The 18,400-nt window shown below is 49.1% G+C and overlaps 1 protein-coding gene across 1 annotated transcript; it reads left to right on the forward strand.

Annotated features, from left to right (window-relative positions):
• The first annotated feature begins 2,931 nt into the window (after positions 1-2,931).
• Positions 2,932-4,193, forward strand: LOC142586943 (uncharacterized). The gene is made up of 2 exons (XM_075697816.1): positions 2,932-2,988; positions 3,761-4,193. Exons 1-2 carry the CDS (start codon positions 2,938-2,940, stop codon positions 4,175-4,177), a joined length of 468 nt encoding a protein of 155 aa, XP_075553931.1. The 5' UTR covers positions 2,932-2,937; the 3' UTR covers positions 4,178-4,193.
• Positions 4,194-18,400: the final 14,207 nt, after the last annotated feature.

An 18,400-nucleotide genomic window follows, 5' to 3' on the forward strand; every position in this document is an offset into this window, starting at 1 on the left:
TATATATATATGACTTTTGACGGTGTCTCAACTCCTCATGAATGACACTGGTAACAAAAATTTTGCCCTAACCGACCACGCTGAGCATGACGCTGGAACACCGTGTTGCAAAGCCACCAGAGCAAGTACGTTTTCTTTGTCTCTGTATTTCCCCAGTCCCACTACATGGAGTCCGCTAAAGCACTATCCTCGTAGTCGTATACATGTCTCCATACAGCACGCGTCATTTGCCCTCTCTATAAAAGAGCATCGCCTCGAGGCTAAGCAATAAAATTCGCTTGATGAAAAGGAAGGTGCGCCGTACAGTCACCGCCGCCATACGGCTCCACGCGCACTTCGTGCACAAGATCAGAACGGTGTTGGCCGCGCTTTGTGCAATAAGGGCTATCTGAAATGACCTCTTGTGTGACGTCACTTAGCCGTAAGAGCATCTTATAAGGTCCTGAATATCGCTCGAGGAGCTTCCAGGATAGATCCTGTTTGCGTATAGGCGTCAAGACTCATACTCAGTTACCGGGTTTGTAAGTGCCAGGCCTAAGATTGGAAGTATAGCGGCCTGTGTCGTACTCTTGCCGCCGGTGTATTAACACGGGAGCGATCTGCCTGGCTTCTTCTGCAGGTTGTATACACTGATCGGCATCCGTGTCAATGTCCTCAGGTTCATGTTATAGCAGCGCATCGAGAGTCATCTTTACTTCCCGTCCGTCAATAAGGCTGAATGGAGTTATCCGTGCAGTTTCTTATTTAGCCGTGTTATAATCAAACTTGATAGAAGGCAGAATCTCGTCCCAATCTTTGTGCTTTATTTTCACGTACATTGAAAGCATGTCTTCAAGTGTTTTGTTCGGGCGCTCTGTTAGTCCACTCGTGTGTGGATGGTAGGCTGTTGTCTTTCGATGAGTCATGCCACTGAGCATCCAGACGTGATCTAAAATCGCGGCTGTGAATTCGGTGCCTCAGTCGTTTATGGCGATGATAGGTGCGCCATGTCTCAGGACAACATTCTCTATGAGAAATCTTGTCATGTCTGCTGCAGTGCCTCTCTGAATAGCTTTTGTTTCGGCGTAGCGAGTAATACCCCTGTCACACGGGAAGATTTAATGTCATCCGAATCAAATGGCATTCGCATGTAATCCCAATAATCGGGATTTACACGGGAAAATGTAATGACATTCGAATGGAATGACACTTCCCACCGTACGAGTTAGGAGAACTCATTCGCATTCGATTTCGAACCGAATGTATACTCTCTACCCCAGATCGACAACAGCGACATGCAATGCGAAAAAGTAATGCGTGCATCAGCAAAGCAAGAAAATATTTATTGAGACTTATAAAAACGAATAATTATTTTTACCGCGATGATATTTTCACCACTGGCTCTGCTCAAGCGCTATTACTCTTGACATCAGCAGCACGGGGATGAGGAGTCTGTCGAGACGGTCGGCCATATTGTATGTTTGTTCAGCAACGGCAGCAGTGGTATGGTGGCTATCTGTGGTTTTGTGTACTCTCGTGGTGGTGGTGGTTCGTCGGTGTTTGACGTGCGGTGCCATGGCTACAGCTGCAGCGGACCCGAAAGAAAAGCGCACTGGACACCCGAGGAGACATTCGCCCTTATCAAAATATGGGAAGACCATCTCCATGACTTAATAAGGGCGAAGCGCAACGCAAAAGTGTACCAGTTGATTGCTGAAAAGCTGCTCGATGCTGGCATCAGCAAGACTTTGAAAGAGACGAAGACAAAGATCGAAAATCTAGCAAACAAGTACAGGTGAGTGTATTTTGGCAGGAACTCATTTAAGCAGGACTGCGTGCGCCAGGAAGTCGGGGCTCTATCGCATGCGCGTGTCATTGTTTTGTAAGCGCCGCTGTGGGCAACTCGAAGCTGTTGCTCCACTGAGAACAACTTTTGAAACGAATTATAGCTTCTCGTGCATTGTTTGCTGGTTAAAGCGACTGAAGAGAAAACCACGACCCATGCATCGGCGCAGGCGGATTAGGTTACGCTATATAAACTTTACTCTTTCCTTACCAAGGCGCTAGGCACCAGTCACAGGCGATTAACGTTATTGAGCGCCTACATAAAAAAAAAGAAACGCTGCGCTTCTGGACTCGTAGCGCCATCTCGGTGATTGTGTACAAAGTAGAGTTTACTTTTCTGCACGGTTCACATTTTAACCGCGTGGGGCGGATTTTTAAAGGACGCGCGATGGCAAAGGTCGAGGTGCACTTGATCGGCATGACGGCGTCGACATCCGGACCCACGCGCGCTCGAAAGAAATCAGTTTTGCATGATCCCAACGATCGTAGAAGCGATCTTTTTTTTACTTTTCGAGCAGTGATGACTCGGACATCGATGTCGCGTCTTCGGAGTTCGGTAGATAAGCCGGGAACATCATCTGTTACCCGCCGCCAAGTTTCGTTTTCGCCTCTCGTTTTGTTTATTGATATCTACAGCCGGTTCAATTGCCCTTTTGGTGTTCAAAGTTATTTTTTGTTTTGTTTACGGTGTGTCCACTTCACTTGGACAAGACGTGCTACCACCAGGTTTCGACCCCTGAGAGATCCGAAGCGGCTGGCGAGAGCTCTCGTTTTTTTAACCTGTCCTGTAGGGCGGAAGTCCTTCATGTCATATGTATAAACACCAACAAATATGCGCGGACGTTTATCCTTGAGAAACCGCCGTAGAGAATTTTTTCCCTGAATATATAAGTCAATCATTCGTAAAGATTGGCATGAATTTAATTAATTGTTTCAGTTTGGAAGTTCTTGTTACGTATTTTGTAACAGCTGTTTATTTTCCGAAACATGCCTCATATTTCCTTTCATTCCTTTATTGTTGCAGAGACATCAACAAAAAAAAAGGGCACTGGGCAAAGCCGTATCACTTGGCCCTATTACTGGGACATCCACAAATTCCTCAATGCCCTACCAATGAATGGCCAGCGGGAAATGGTGGAAAGCCAGTGCAACACTGTGGAGGAGGTAAGATGTGCACATCTTGGGTGCATGTTGCCGCCGATATTTGGTGCTTCTGAACTGCCTGATGAAGTTCGCTGGTCACTGACCATGGTCAAAAAGAAGGAACGTCTCGGCAGTGCTATGGCTCCATTGTCCACAAATCTGCCTGTTATGTAGACATATGTGTTAATGGTGGCAATTTACCATGTGTGGTGCTGCAAGGTTTGCTTACGATGCTTGGAAAGCGATAGTCCGAATTCATGGAATAAGTGGTACCGAATATTGTCACTGACAAACGTACCACTTAGCATGGTTGAGCCTTTACTCAGACAGGCCTTGTATAACATCAGCGCACAGCAGAGAGAAAGACTACGTGAGGCCATGAGCCAAGTCATACAGCTCGGCCACATGGTGGCTTTGGCAGAATTATGTTGCATGCACCACCGCACACGTAAGACAAGCGCTGGAGCGCGTGGCTTCCATCAACATATTGCCACTAGTTCTGAGATGATATTGGGGCGGCAGCAACGCACCCGCTTTCGCCAGCCTTCGCAAGTGCACCGTACAGCGTGGCCTTGGACCCAGCAGTCGGCACTCAGCGGCTCTAATGTCAGTGCAAGCCACGTGCTCGAGCATTTGTGTCAAGTGTGCGGGTGGCTGTGCATGCAATAGCCAGTTCTTAGTGTGTTGTATTTTGACTTTGTGATAACCTGTGCATTCAGATCGAGTTTGTTTGCGCTGAGAGTACTTCAAAATGGCTTTGGCGTTATTAATTGCTCGTCACTTTTCATTTCAGATCATCCACCAAATGGAGAATGACCACAGAAGCCGAGACGACGGGGACGCACCCGCCAACATGAATGAGGATATGGCATATCCTACACAGGATGACGCATCTGAAACATCATCAGAAACTTCGTGTCGTGCGCTTTCATCTCCTGTCGAAGAAGCAGGACCTTCACAAACTGGGACTCCCCAGCAAAATGCTTGTCGCCAGAGCTTACTGGGGCCTCGCGAAAGGAGAATGAGGCAGCCATCAAATGCAAATCTGCTTGCGCAGCTCATTGAGGAGCAACGGCAGCTGCGTCTATGTCTAGAAAAAGGCATGGAGAAAGAAGAAAAGTTCAGAGAGAAGCAGATTCAGCTGCAGGAAGAAAGTGCGCAGCGTGACAATTTATTTTTGTCGTGTTTGCGGGATTTGGGCAAAAAGTAAATGTTCAATGCCTGCATGTCTGTCAAGGAGCATGATTGTTTTCATATTCACACGCTCTTCGAAGTACACACACACACACACACTGCTTCTCTGCTGTGGTGCAATGCTGCTGGCCATGTGGCCTGTTGAGCACGTCTCCAGAAGTATTGTGCAAGAGCAGCTCGAACACTGTGTCCTGTTCCACTTGACTGAGTGGTGGAGCGCGATGGCTGTGGAAACAGTTCATCAAATGCAGGCACATCTTGTTCCCACTGAGGATCCACAGGGTCTCTGAATGTCTCACATATATTGTGAAGAACACATGAGGCCCTAATGGCTTGTTTAGCATTGGGCAACTTGCATTCTAGCCTCTTCATGACATAACGAAAACGAGCTTTCAGGCGTCCAAATGCGTTTTCAACTATGCGTCTCGTTTTGGAAAGGTTTTAATTGTAAGCAGCTTCGGGGGTGCCAGGTGATGCACTTTGGAAGGGCTTAAGCAGTGTTGCAGTCAGTGGAAATGCCTGGTCACACAGAATGAGCGGTATTATAGCAGCACCTTCGATCATAATCACAGGCGAATCAAGGTGTCCGCTTTCAATAAGTGTGTGCAGCTTCGATCGCCCGTACACGTTGGCATCATGGCATCGGCCGGGAGCTCCAACATTGATATACCGGAACCGGTACTGGTGATCAACCAGGGCGAGCAGTATTGCACTGTACCTGTATAAAAGAAACAAGCGCCAAATGTTGTCTTGCTCATGCATAACAGTGGGCAATACACTTTGGAGTATTTTAACCTGTCATAAACAGCCATGCTGAGAAAAGCACTTCTCAAACAACTGTACGAGTTGCGCAACAGGCGCAGGCCACAGCATGACAGCTCCGGCATGCATGCTTGCCGATAATTTTTTTTGTTGCCACAAAGGAAAACTTCATGCGCGCAGGAATTTTCTAGCTATGGCTCTTGCACGACAAGTCATGATACCTTCACACTGTTTGTACAGTAAAGGCATTTTAGGCAAAATTAGCACATGCATGCAACACTTTTTAGCAAATGGCTGGAAGTTGTTTATAAGGAAAGCGTTCATTCAGCGAAACATCACGACTAGTTTGACCTATGTATACATTTTTATGTATAGACAACGCACACACAGTTGACAGTAGCAGTTATGAAATTCTAGTGCGGGAAATTCCCGAAATGCACCATTGTGAACACACTGCAGGTAGAGAAAAGAAAAATAAAGGCAACCTGAACTTTGGTGATTGTTATTTGCAGAAACTTATGTATTTAATAGCTACTACTGCTAAAGCTTAATCAGTAACGATCGAAAACAATAGTTTATATTTCACAATACATCACGCAATGAAAAGTGAAACAATTTTTAACTTCACGCCAGCGTAGAGTTCTCGAAGGTACCCACCAGCCTTTGTAGTTATGGTAATCGATTGCGTTGTCCTTCGGCGGGGATATAGGAAAGTGACAACCATCGAGAGCGCCAATTGCCTGCGGGAAGCCAGTGAAAAAAAAGGACTCCCTCACGTGTTTTTCCAGTTCGTGGCGCCGGACCATTCGAAGCCACTCTGCTTCAAGTTGTTCGGTGACAACCTTACAAAACTCCCGAAATACGACGTTCACCGTTGACCGGCCGATGCCGAACAGATGGGCGATCGTTCGGTCTTCAGCGCTTGAGCACAGCCGATACATCCCGATGGCCACTCTTTTTTCCACAGACAACGGCTTTCTCATATTGGTCGTTTGGCGCTCCAAGGCGATCCTGCACGACTCCACAAGGTACCGGAATGTCGTCTGCGAGACACGGAAAGCTTGCCTGAAGTGAGTCTCCCCGAGATGTGGAAGCGTCTCTTCGAACCAACGTTCGTTTCGTTCAAATGCCCACCGCTCACGGTGAACTGTGGCGTCGGTAGCCATCATAGCAGCAATAGCGAATGAATTAGCTACTAATCTCAGTTTCAGGCTTGCGTTGATCTTCGATTGCGCTTCTTTTGCCAGTTCCAGTGCCCTCTCCTTGTTTCTTCGTTGTGCTCGGTAACAAATGTAAGAGGCAACTAGGGCGTTCACATTTTCAATATCAACTGCGCTAGCTGCGCTTCCTCCACAGAGCGCCATATAGGCTATATTGCTTGTTTACACTTACCGGATTTGGGCTTGGCTTTAGTTGGGGCTTGGCTTGTGAAGATCGAAGTGCTTTTAGTTGTGAATAATTGGCGTCAAAATGTTTTCCTCCGTTTTAAAAATACTCGCAAAGGTTCTTAAACGCGTTTAATAGGCACAAAATTTCTTTGCATTTCACAAATTTTGTTCCAGATCGTCATTGCTATCATTTGCGAATGCCATGCTATTTTACTGTGTAGCACCGCAAGACACCGAATGGCATTCGATGCATCGAATGCCAGTCGATTCGAATGACATTAAATCTTCCCGTGTGACAGGGGTATAAGATAGTCAGTTGCTACAATAGCCCAATTGTTACTCATAGTAGAGGTAGGGAGTGGACCCATGAGGTCTATTACAATCGGGTCAAATGGCGTTAGCGGTACTTGAACGGGTTATAGCAAACCGGCTGGCTTCCTTGGAGGTGACTTGCGCCGCTGACAATCTAGGCAGGCCCGAGCGTGGTGTTTCAAGGCAACGGGCAGTCCTGGCCAATAGTAATTTTGTCGCACTATGTTTAGCATCCGTGTGATTCCTAGATGCCTAGAAGTGATCTCGTTGCGACATGCTTTCAGTACTTCACAAGGCAGAGCAGTAGCAACGACGAACAAATAGCTGGATCCACTCAAAAAAAAAGCTCTGTTATTTAAGCAAAACGATGATAATCCACTTACGAAAGCCTTAGGTTCGGTCTGAGTTTCTCCGTGCAAGAAATTTATCAGGCCAAGCACCTCGGTGTTGTGACGTTGCTGTTATGCGATGGTAGACTTGTCGAGAAGACCCGGGAATAGCATCTGCTCTTCAATGGAAGAAGGAGCCGACTCAATGGGCGACTGAGACAGGCAGTCGGCGTCGGTATGGCTTCTCCCCGACTTGTGCGTGACCATGATATCAAACTCTTGCAATATAATGCTCCAAAATGCTAATCGCCTTGAAGGATCTTTAAAATTTGTGAGCCAGGAGCGCGAATGATGGTGGCTGAAAACTTTGTAGGGGCCACCATACAAATATGGGGGAAATTTTGTAACGGCACATTCGATGGCGAGGCACTCTTTCTCAGTTGTAGCGTAGTTTGCTTCCGTACGTGAGAGCGTTCTGCTGGCATAAGCGATCACTCTGTGTTTTCCTTGCCCTGTACAAGCACGGCTGCGAGACAAACATTACTGGTATCAGTGTGAAGCATTGTAGAAGCTCTCTGGTCAAAGTGGGAAAGCACAGGAGGGGTTTGTAAACGGTTCCGCAAATCGGTAAACGCAGCTTCCTGTTCGCCGCCCCATACAAAACCAATGTCATTCCTCGTGGGGCGAGTTAACGGCGACGCAATGTGAGCAAAGTCTGCAATAAAGCGCTGGTAATATGAGCTTACAAAGCTCAGAAATCCCCTGATACCCTTTTCATCTGTGGGTGCAGGGAACTGTGCGAGATCAGTAATTTTGCTAGCATCTGTGCGGACACCCGCGCGTCTGACGACATGGCCAAGAAACTGAAGCTCCTCAAAGAAAAAATGAAATTTTTCCGGCTATAGGGTGAAGCCGGCGCACCGTATTGACTGCATAACCGCTTTAAGCCAACCAAGGTGCTTGTGATGACCCTAATATGGGGCAAAGGTTCGTGTACTCAATGATTCGGTTGGTTCTCTTAGGTGGAGCCTCCGAGAACCCAATTGAGGACAAAGCCGTTGGTTTGAACACACATACAACGACTTTTAATCAAACTAAAAAGAGGCATAAAGTAAATAGAAGGAAATAGAAAGCATGCCTAAAATAAACACTCAAGCAGACATTGCGGCAGGGAACACATGTAGGGCTTGCATGAGGTTAACGGGTGCGCGAGTCCGGGCTTGCCACGAGTGTAGGGACGCGTAACAGTCTCGACGCGGCGACGCGGCGACAAGCTGGCGAAAGGAGTGGCGCCGGTCTCACCATAGGTCGCGGCGTAAGCTGACCGACCGGGCGACCGGAGCGCGCCTGCTCTGGCTAGGTGAGGAAAAGCGAGCGGCTTGGTGGCAGGAGTAGACGGCGACGGCGTTCTGGCCGGGCAGCTGGGTGTAGAGCTCGGGCCCGTCGTCCGACTGCTCTTGCCCTGCCCACGAGCGCAGAAGCTCGAACGCCGGCCTCGGGCAGCAGGCGGCACGACAGACGGGGCGGCGTTATGGCCGGGCAGCTGGCGTAGAACTCGGGCCCGTAGCCCGACTGTTCTCGTCCTACCCACTGGCGCAGAAGCTCACCGGCCCTGAGGAGCTGGCGGCACGTTCAAGTAGACGGGCGACGCACAGCAACAGGTTGGCAGGAGGCCCCGGTCGGGTGAAGTCCTGGTGGGCTCGGGTCCGGAACCCGACGGCCCGTCTTCAACGCCCGCTCCGGTGGTTGACCTCCTCCTGCCGTCGCTTCCTGGGACTCTTCTGGCGTCTCCCTTGCGTCTCCTCTGCGTCTCCTTGCGTGTCCTCTGTTTCTGCCAGCGCACCATGCTTTTTCTTCTGGTCTGGCCGATTTGGCGTTCTCGGATTGGCTGCCTTACGCCCCGTTGTCTTTTCTAATTGGTTGCTTTTCTTCTTTTTGTTGTTTTTCATGCGCCGCGCGTTCTCGTGCCGGACGCTCTTCGGCGTTGTCGTTTTCCTTCTTCCACCTCGGCGCGCGTGCACTCAGTGTCGTCTGCTCCTGACCGTCCCGATCACCGCACCATGTCGCGCACCACACATCACAGTGCTGCTCAAACGTTTGGGAAATCACTAAGACATCGTCGAGGTAGACCAAACAGGTTTTCCACTCCAGTTGCCAAAGCACGGTGTCCATAAGCCGCAGGAAAGTGGCAGGCACAGAGCACAGACCGAATGGCAAATCTTTGGATTTGTACAGTCCAGCTGGCTTCACAAAGGCGGTTTTCTCACGGCCTTTCGGGTCCACCTCGATTTGCCTTACCCACTTTATCAAGTCCACTGAGGAAAACTAACGAGAGTGTCGACGCTGGTCGAGAGAGTGATCTTTACATGGGTGTGGGTAGACATCTTTCTTTGTAACCTAATTTAGCTTGCGGTAGTCGACACAAAAACGCAGGCTACCACCCATCTTCTTGACTGAAACTACAAGCGATGCCCAGAGGCTCTTGGATGGTTGAATTACGTCGTCTTCGAGCATTCTAGTTACTTTCTCCTGTATTGCTTCGCGCTCTTTTAAAGCCGCACAATAAGGGTGCAGGTGAATTGGTCTGACCGTTTCTTCCTTGATAATTCGATGCTTGGTTAAGAGCATGTGACCGACTCCTGATTCCGACGCAAAGCACTCCTGGAACTCGGCTAGTAATGCGAGGAGTTTTCGTCGTTCATCTTTCGGTAAGACAGTGCTGACGTCAAGAACGGGAGCCCGATCTTGTGCAATGGTTTCTCTTTATTCAAGCATTGAAAAGCAGCCCTGAACATCTGCAACACCGTGGAAATAGGCCACAGGCGTGCGCCCTGGAAGGTGCCGATGCTCCTTGGTGAAATTTATCAGCAACAAACATGTGTGCACATTAATGACATTGACAATACCTTGTACGAGTGAAATACCTTGAGTGAATAAGAGTGGGTTTATTTAGTCTGCAATTGCTTCCTCGTCGGCAGGCGCGACGCATGCCCCAGAAACAAGGGTTCACGACCGAGGCGGAATGACAACGTCGTCATCACTGAGGCGTAATGAGTTGAGCGCTCGTTCTAATTAATCAACTAGATCAGGTTATGATAAAACGTTACCAAACGGCCTGGGATGTTCCTGACCGCACCATCCTTACTCAGAAAGCCCATACTGATTATCAAGTCTTTCCAGCAAACGACGAGAATGATGAAAGTGGCGACGAAAGGTGCTCCTCCTATGTTGAGTCTCGCCGTACATCGTCCGGTAGCCATCAGTAACTGGACTCCTGCAGTCCTTATATGGGGCCCATACCACGACATTTCTATTTTCTTGAGACGAACAGCGAGGTGTCGTCTCATTACGGAGAAGTCAGTAATAGTGTCGACCAAAGCTGTCCCGTGAACAAAAACAGTAGGATTTGCGCTTACAATTTCATCGCTGCTACGGCTCGTCGGCTCCATAGTGTCTTGCGGCGGTTGCAACGGGGGCTTTTTATTGTCGTAACGGCTTGCAACCTTACCTTCAGAGGTCGCCGCCTTTAGTTTCCCCGGCGTGAGCTAAGGGACCTACTGTTCCTTAGGTAAGTGAAAGTGCGGCGTATTGGTGCAGATGAACGTATAGCAGACAGAGATCTTGACCGATGGCCGACATTGGCCTGCTGATTCGGCACCGACTCCTCGCCATTAGCTCGGTGGTCGCGTAAATGAGAGTGGGTGGTTGGAGCCCCTTGAAAAGGAGCTTGGCGCAGGAGTGGCCGTTGGCACGTCTACCGTCAAACCATGGACGGACAGGGTGACGGTACGTCGTGATGCTGGCAATGACGGGTAATGTGGCCGGCGCCACTGAAGTTGAAACACAGTGGGCGCCGATTTGCAGTCTGTCATACGTCCGTTTTCCGAAACTGCGGACGTCTCGAATGCTTTTCCTGCGATAAACAAGATGCGGTAGTCGAGGCTGGAGGTACAGTGCTATCGACGCAACAGGTGGTTAAGGTCGGACCGCGGGGGCGCATTTCAAGGAATGCGACTCAACACTAACCTTTGGAGACGACAACGCTTACCTGATTTTTTCACGTATGAATTCGGCGACAGACACGACTTTCGGCTCAACTGTCGAAGTTGCGAGCTTCTGGATTTCTCTGCGAACAATCTCACTAATGAGATCGCGAAATGAGTTCTGATTGTCAACAGTTATTGGGACGGCGTTGACGTATTTGCTGCAGGACAAGCGAATGTGCTGCCTGCGTAATTGATGAAGTGTTCGCTCAATGCCAGTAGCTTCACTAATAAAATCAGCCACGGTACTTGGTGGATTGTGCACAAGTCCGGCGAACAACTGCTCTTTCACGCCACGCCTGAGGTAGCGTAACTTTTTATTATCTGTCATGTTTGGGTCGGCTCTACGACACAGATGGGCCACATCCTTGGTAAACATTGCGGTGGTTTTGTTGGGTTTTCGAACCCGTAACTCAATTAGCTGCTGGGAACGGTCCTGTCGGTCGACACTCGCAAACGTATCAAGGGGCTGCTGACGGACGTCACTCCAAGTCGATACACTGCCTTCTCTGTTTTCATTCCATCTATCGCCAAGAACAAAATAGAGATTGGATAGCTCTTGATTTGAACTCCACTCACTGACGTTGGCGTGGCGCTGACACTGGTCAAACCAGTTTTAGATAGCTTCAAAGGCGCCACCGTGAAAGTGATCCGGAATACGCGGTTGAAGACGGGTTACCTGTGGTGGTCCGGACGAACGCATCCTTTCGGGATCCTGTGGTGGGCTGGCGTCGTCCATGGGAGGCGATGGCTAGCATGCGGTCCGATAGGTAGCGTAGGTTCCTGTAGGGGGCGAGCTCCGGAGCAAGGCCTTGCAAACGACAACTGAGATGACGCACATGTGTAGCAATGGGCGACAGAGCGTCCGAACTCGACGAACGGCTCACAGGAGGAGTCCGGAGCATCCGGTTGGTTCACCCTGCACCTCCATCTGTTTCGAGGTTCACCGGGAACAAGAGGCAATACGTTGAACAAGACGGTCGAACAGCCTATTGAAAAACCACAAGAACAAAGTCGTCTTCATTGTATCTGCATTTTCCCAGTCCCACTACATGGATTTCATTAGGGCACTATCCTCGTCTTTGCCGTCGTCTTAGTCGTCGTCGTCGTCGTCTACGTGCCTACATACAGCATGCGTCGATATGCTAGTGATAACAAGTGCATTTTGTAAGCGAACGCGCTGCAGAATTCAGTAAGGAATGTGCCCCTGAGCTACCATGGTGGACCTTGCAGAGGAGGCTGTTCATTTAGTCAGCATTAAGACGTTTTCCAAGCAAAGGCTCGGTGATTTTGACGTTCAATAAACGTGACACAGTACAACAATAGAAGGACAAACGAATAGCGAGTGTTTGGTTTCTGAAAAATAAATCGTACTAACTACGGCAGATTGACCAAGTAGCAGGCGGTATTTCAAGTGTTTTTATAAGTATGATGATTCAAAGAAAATTTAGCTTAGCAAAGGGTAATTTCGGGCACGAACCCATACAGTGAGTTCTTTCTTCATCGTCATCTACAAAAAGTGTGCACAGACGTTTTATGAGTAAATTCTTGCTGTGCAATATGCCTAGCGCACCAAGAATCCAATGTGCTGGCTTGCACAGGTTTATTTCGCATTTTCAGGCCTGTGCCAGTGGTGTTACTGGTAACCCATCGACTGTCTGGGATAAGGTATCAGCTAGATATTGAAGTGGACGATAGGACGTTTTTATTTGCTATATTTAGTCCCTTTATTTCCAAAGTCAATACGCAACATTTAGTACTCCAAGTTCGCTTTAAATGTCTGGAAGCTGACAAGCCACTGTGAGGTAAGAGCGAAAAACAAATTACATTTGCCAAAATTGTTTTTCCAAATCGCCAAACTAATTTGCCAAATCGTAACGGTGAAACGAAGAATGGCGCCGCTCAGAAGAAGACGATTTGACGTGCAGAGATAGAACGGATCTCGGCAGCCATCTCGTTTAGCCATCGTTTTCTCTCTTGTACATATTGTAAATACATCTTTATATGCTACTTCTGCGACGTAACAAAATTGTTGAAGTGCGGGGTGCGGGGTGGAGGTTCGGGTGCCTTCTTAACACTTCGCGACCTCTACCAATTCAAGGTTAGGCCTTCCCGCCTTCGCCATGCCCCTGAAACCTTGTAAATAGAGGTAGAGTCCTTACTTCGCCGCTATAAATGGTCCAAATCTCGGCGTTACCTCGATATTGCCATAGTCTTATAACTAAATTTCACGACTTATCTAACGCATGTTTTCCCGACGTGCCGGCCTGCAATTTAACTTATGCAAGTGCCACTTTTTTCGTCGTCAAATTGCCGATCTCGGCCATTGCGTCAGTGCCACTGGAGTTCAAGCCGACCGTTTCAAGATTCGCGCTTTCCAGGACTTTCCTGTTGCGTCTTCTACCGCAGTCGTAAAAGGATTTGTTGGGTTATGCTCGTATCTCCTTCGTTTTATGAGGAATTTCGCCGGAACTGCTCGCCCACTTACCAACTCACTTAACAAGGACGTTGCTTTCGCTGGGGCCTTGCTCAAACGAAAACGTTCTCTGCCCTTATAAACTTGCTCATGGCTTACCCATTGCTGGCTCATTATGATCCATCTGCCACCACTGAATTTCACAAGGATGCCAGTAGCCATCATGTTGGCGCTGTACTTGTTCAATGGCAGCATAACGCAGAGAGCGTAATTGCATACGCCAGACGCCTTCTGTCACCTGCAGAGAACAATTTTACAATTACCGAACGGGAGTGGCTCCCGTTCGTTTGGGTAGTTGCCAAACTCTGACCCTGCTTGTACGGCCGCACATTTTCTGTGGTTACCGGTCACCATGCCTTGTGCTGGCTCTCCTCACTCAAAGACCCCACTGGACGATTGGGTAGATGGGCGCTACACCTTCAAGATTATTCAATTGTGTTTATAGAAGTCAGGCCGTTTGCACAAGGACGCCAACTGCATCTCTCGTTATCCAGTCGACCGCCCAAAACATGTTCTTCACCACACCGACTCTTGTCTCCTGGCCATTTCGGACCTTCACGACATCCGACTGAACGGCGTGATGACTACTGGCGTGTTCTCATCGATCGTCTCAATACCGGACATTTAAGCCCAGGCTGCGCAAGTTTTTGCTCCGCGACAACGTTCTCTACCGTCGCATCTTAGGCCCTCAACGACTCAAATTTTTACTCGTTCTACCACGCCATCTCCCGACGTACGCGACAGAAAAGTTGCATGATGCCCCTACTGCAGGCAACCTCGATGTTTCGCCTACCTACGGCTGCGTACGGCGCCACTTCACTGTCCAGGCCAGTACCACTATGTGCACAGCTACGTTTCAGCGTGAGCACTCTGCCAGCGCCACAAAAAATCCTGTGGTTCTACCCGCTGGACGCCTTCACCCCATCGACGCACCCTCAGAACCAATCTTTCGCGTTGGTCTTGGTCGTCTAGGCCGTTTTCCGAAGTCAAAATCTGTCAATAAATGGGTTATGGTCGCGACATATTACGCGACCTGGTACGCGATCAAGCGAGCTTTGCTCACAAGCTGTGCAACAGAGGTGGCAGACTTCCTTTTACCTGACGTCATCCTCCATCACGGCGCACCCCGGCAGCTCCTAACTGATCGCGGCCGCACCTTTTTGTCCCGAGTAGTTGAAGACCCACTTCGCTCCTGTTCTGCAGAGCACGAGCTTTCTGACGCCTACGATCCGCAGATAAGCGGACTGAAGGAGCGGCTCAATTGCACATTGATAGGAATACTGTTTACGTACATTTCTGAAAACCACAGTGATTGGGACAGCACGTTACTGTTCGTGAGCTTCGCGTATAACTCGTCCCGTCGCTAGACCGCTGGCTTTTTCACCCTTTTATTTTCTGTTCGGCCGCCACCCGCATATCCCCTTTGACGCTCTGCATCCATCTTCGACGAGTACACACACTGAATATGCTCTAGACGACTTCGCTTGGGCTCGCATGGCACCCCTGATTGCCGGCTTCCGGTTCATCTAATCTCAGGCCTTGCAGAAGTTCCTGCATAGAGAAACATAAACGTAAAGAGTGGGCACTCCGATAGGCGACTGCACCTTACTTTGGCTCTCAGCGCACCTAGCGGAATCGGCGAAACGCACCAGCCTCCAAGATGGTCGCGCACGCCGCCACATCTCGGCGGCACTATTTTCAGTTTTGTTTCCTTTTTTTTGTGACCCGTAACGTTGCTTAAACGGAGTGATTTCGTGCAGGCACTTGTGCCGCCTTTCATATGTTGTGACGACGAGCACGTAAAGGTGTTTCACTTCATGTTAGTTTATTTTAAATTCAAATTGGTATTTCTAGATGTAACTTAGCGCAACAATTATGTCAACTGTTGAGGAAGTAAAACTTTATCGCTTATGATATTGCACGTCTAGTAACTTACGACAAAACGTGTATCGTACATAAATGTGCCACCTTTCTTAAATATAAATCAGCCTGCTGCACAGTCAAGAGCACGAAAATAGCAGACAACAATTTATTGCAGCAAGATTGGAAGGGGAAGATACATGAAAACGAAAAGACACAACGAATTGAAAGTAGTAGGGCAGTAACAAGGCTCACTTTTTAACGCGATCATGCCCGATCAGATTTGAATTTCTCCGTCGCAAACGGTCCTTTTGCGCAAGCTGCTCGATGGAGCCCATCACAGTCGAGAGTTTCGATCCAGATCGGACTTGATCGCGATCGAAAGTGTTCGTGTGACACAGGTATAATGGAGAATAGAACAACTTTGCACAAACAAAACACATAGAAGACGTGTTGCAACCATTCAGATAATGAAAAAAAAGGAAATTGCACATATACGCTAGCAACTTGCTCAAATAGGATTCTTTCAGAAGAGAAAAAGATATGACGCTTCTTTTTGTATTTCTGCGAAGGAAGGTGAATTAGGGTAACAAAATTATGTGAATAGCTGCGTGCCGAAATAAAATGGCTGCAAAAATAATTCAGCAGGCACCAACATCCTAATTTCGAATGTGTAATGCATTGTGTTCGTCATTAAAGTGACACTAAAGAGAAAAATGATTTCTTCTGCATCAGTAAATTACCTTTCTACGACGCCAAAAACACCACTCTTTCCACCATAAGACGCTTGGTAAGCCAGAAAAAGCGCAAGAAGGAAAGACGGGTGGCGACGCCTTTTTTGAAGGTCCCGCACCTGCTCGCCGTGACGTCATGGATTATAATGGCACCTTCTAGGGCCTATTTGATTATGTGGCGTTACAGACTGACTACATTGTGTGCTAAAGGAATTGAATATTAAACATGGCAAGTTTCGGGAACCTTTACTCAGCCAACGGGGCCGAAAAGCGAAAACATACTTTGGAATCCCTGATGTCAGACTGACGTACCAGCATTGGGGTTTCGGCGCGAAACTCAAATACTGATACTTCGACCTTCATTTTCTCATCTAATATTCAAACTATTATCTTCAAATGACTGACTGCCTGCCGGGTTCTCAAACAAAGCTCTATTAGCCTAAATTTATTGATTGTTTCGCTTTAGTGTCCTTTTAAACAGCTGCAATTGAGCACTTTATTTTGGGGGTCTTCACCTGCTCTCTTCGAAGCCTTCGAATAGCCTTCTGATACTTGGAATTTTGCCCTTGACTATGCATGATGTCCTCAGGCTGTACAGTGTATATTGAGGATATGGTGGAGATTTCTGCAATACCTAGAATGACAGACAGAAGGTAAACAGTACTGGAGGCTTCAAAGCTATTCAACGTAAACGCTACGTTCCTTCGTATAAGCAATACTGGCGCTTGCAAAGCTTTATATGGAGATGCTGCTTTCCTTCATGTAATCCGTGTTTATTTTTTTTTGGTTAAGGAAGCGCCATTATCAACGCTAAGAAAGAAGGAACTTTCTACTGTAATGACTCCATACACAATTAAAAAAAATTTGAGGACGCTTAAGCTTCGCCTTCAAGAGTGGAACGCGAGAGCGTTCCCGTCGACCCACCAAGGGTTGTAAGACAACGGGCTACGGCGCAGCGACTACGCGCCACGCATCGGACGCGGTGAGCGTCGAGCAACGCAGCGTTCGGCGCGACAACGCAATGTGCGCCTGATCAAGCGACGCACGCCTGAGCCTTAGAAACAGCTCCTTTCTAAGGCAACACCGCGTTCACTAGAGGCTCTTTTCTACCGCTTTGAAGCATCGAACTCGTGGCTCAGTCATTCTTCTTCCGGCTACCGTTCGGTGCGGACGCGGAATCATGTGCTCCAGCGGAGCGGCGATAGCGGCCTCTGCAAGCCGCGGAAACAGGATTGAAGACAATGACGGTCAGGACTACGAGATCATTTTGCCTACATTGCCCACCGGACGTGTTGTGGTTAATACTGTTTTTTTCGCACGGCGACGTACGAGTTAGGCCCTACAGGGTTGAGGACTTCCGCGACGCCCTAGCCAACGCTGGTGCGCTTCCCGACGTGGTGGCGTTGGGGGCGTACCAAATCAACCATGTTTGGGCGGTGACTCTCAACAGCACCGAAGCAACTAAGAAGCAGGCCGCTCTCAAGGAACTGGAAGTAAAAGGACGCCGCTGCATTATCTTCGATCCAGATAACCAGCAGGTGAAACTACGGCTGCACTGGATGTTGCACGGCGTGGCGGACGACGACATTCGGGCGGCTCTCGCTGCTTACGGCAGCGTATCCGAAGTGACCCGGGAGCGACGGCGTGTCTCAGGCGTCAAGGAGAAAGGGTCCACAACGAGGACCGTGCTCCTGAAGCTGAAACCCGGTTTGAAGGTCGATGACCTACCTCACCAGCTACGCGTTGCAGGAGAGTTGGCCCTTGTGGTGGCGCCTGGGCGGCCTATGCAATGCCTACGCTGCCGTGGTACGGGCCACGTTCGACGTGAATGCAAGGTGCCACGGTGCTCAAAATGCAGACGCTATGGCCACGTCGACAGCGATTGCGTCCGCACATATGCGGTGGCTACGGAGCCGGCATCGCAAGACAAGTCGACGGAGCTGCTGATGGACGTCGACGAGGCGGAGGAGGCAGCGAAAGGAGCCGAGGAAGTGGGCAAGCCAGTAGGAATGACCAACCCGTCGGGGCTTGCCAGTGGTGACACAAGCACGTCAAGCAACGGAGAGACGCACCCCGATGAGAAGGAATTGCCTGCCGGCGGTGACACAACCAAGTCAAGCAACGGAGAGACGCACTCCGAGGAGAAGAAATTGCCTGCGTCTCGGGCGAAGGCGTCGGAGAATGGGAAGAGCGTTCCGGCACCCAAAGTCGTCGAACCAGCGAACAGCTCGCCGAACGCGGACCCGAGCGGCGGCCGCGCAGTCAGCGTCTCCGCGCCAGCCAAGCGCCCTTATGGCCACACCGGCAACGATGGGGATAAGGTGGCAGCCACCAG

The sequence above is a fragment of the Dermacentor variabilis genome, chromosome 7, assembly GCF_050947875.1.
Source record: "Dermacentor variabilis isolate Ectoservices chromosome 7, ASM5094787v1, whole genome shotgun sequence".
Taxonomy (NCBI): domain Eukaryota; kingdom Metazoa; phylum Arthropoda; class Arachnida; order Ixodida; family Ixodidae; genus Dermacentor; species Dermacentor variabilis.

Coding starts and splice junctions, on each gene's coding strand:
- LOC142586943 (XM_075697816.1), top strand. CDS start 2,938: ATGAATGGCCAGCGGGAAATGGTGGAAAGCCAGTGCAACACTGTGGAG. Junction 2,989..3,760: donor AGTGCAACACTGTGGAGGAG/GTAAGATGTGCA, acceptor TTTTCATTTCAG/ATCATCCACCAAATGGAGAA.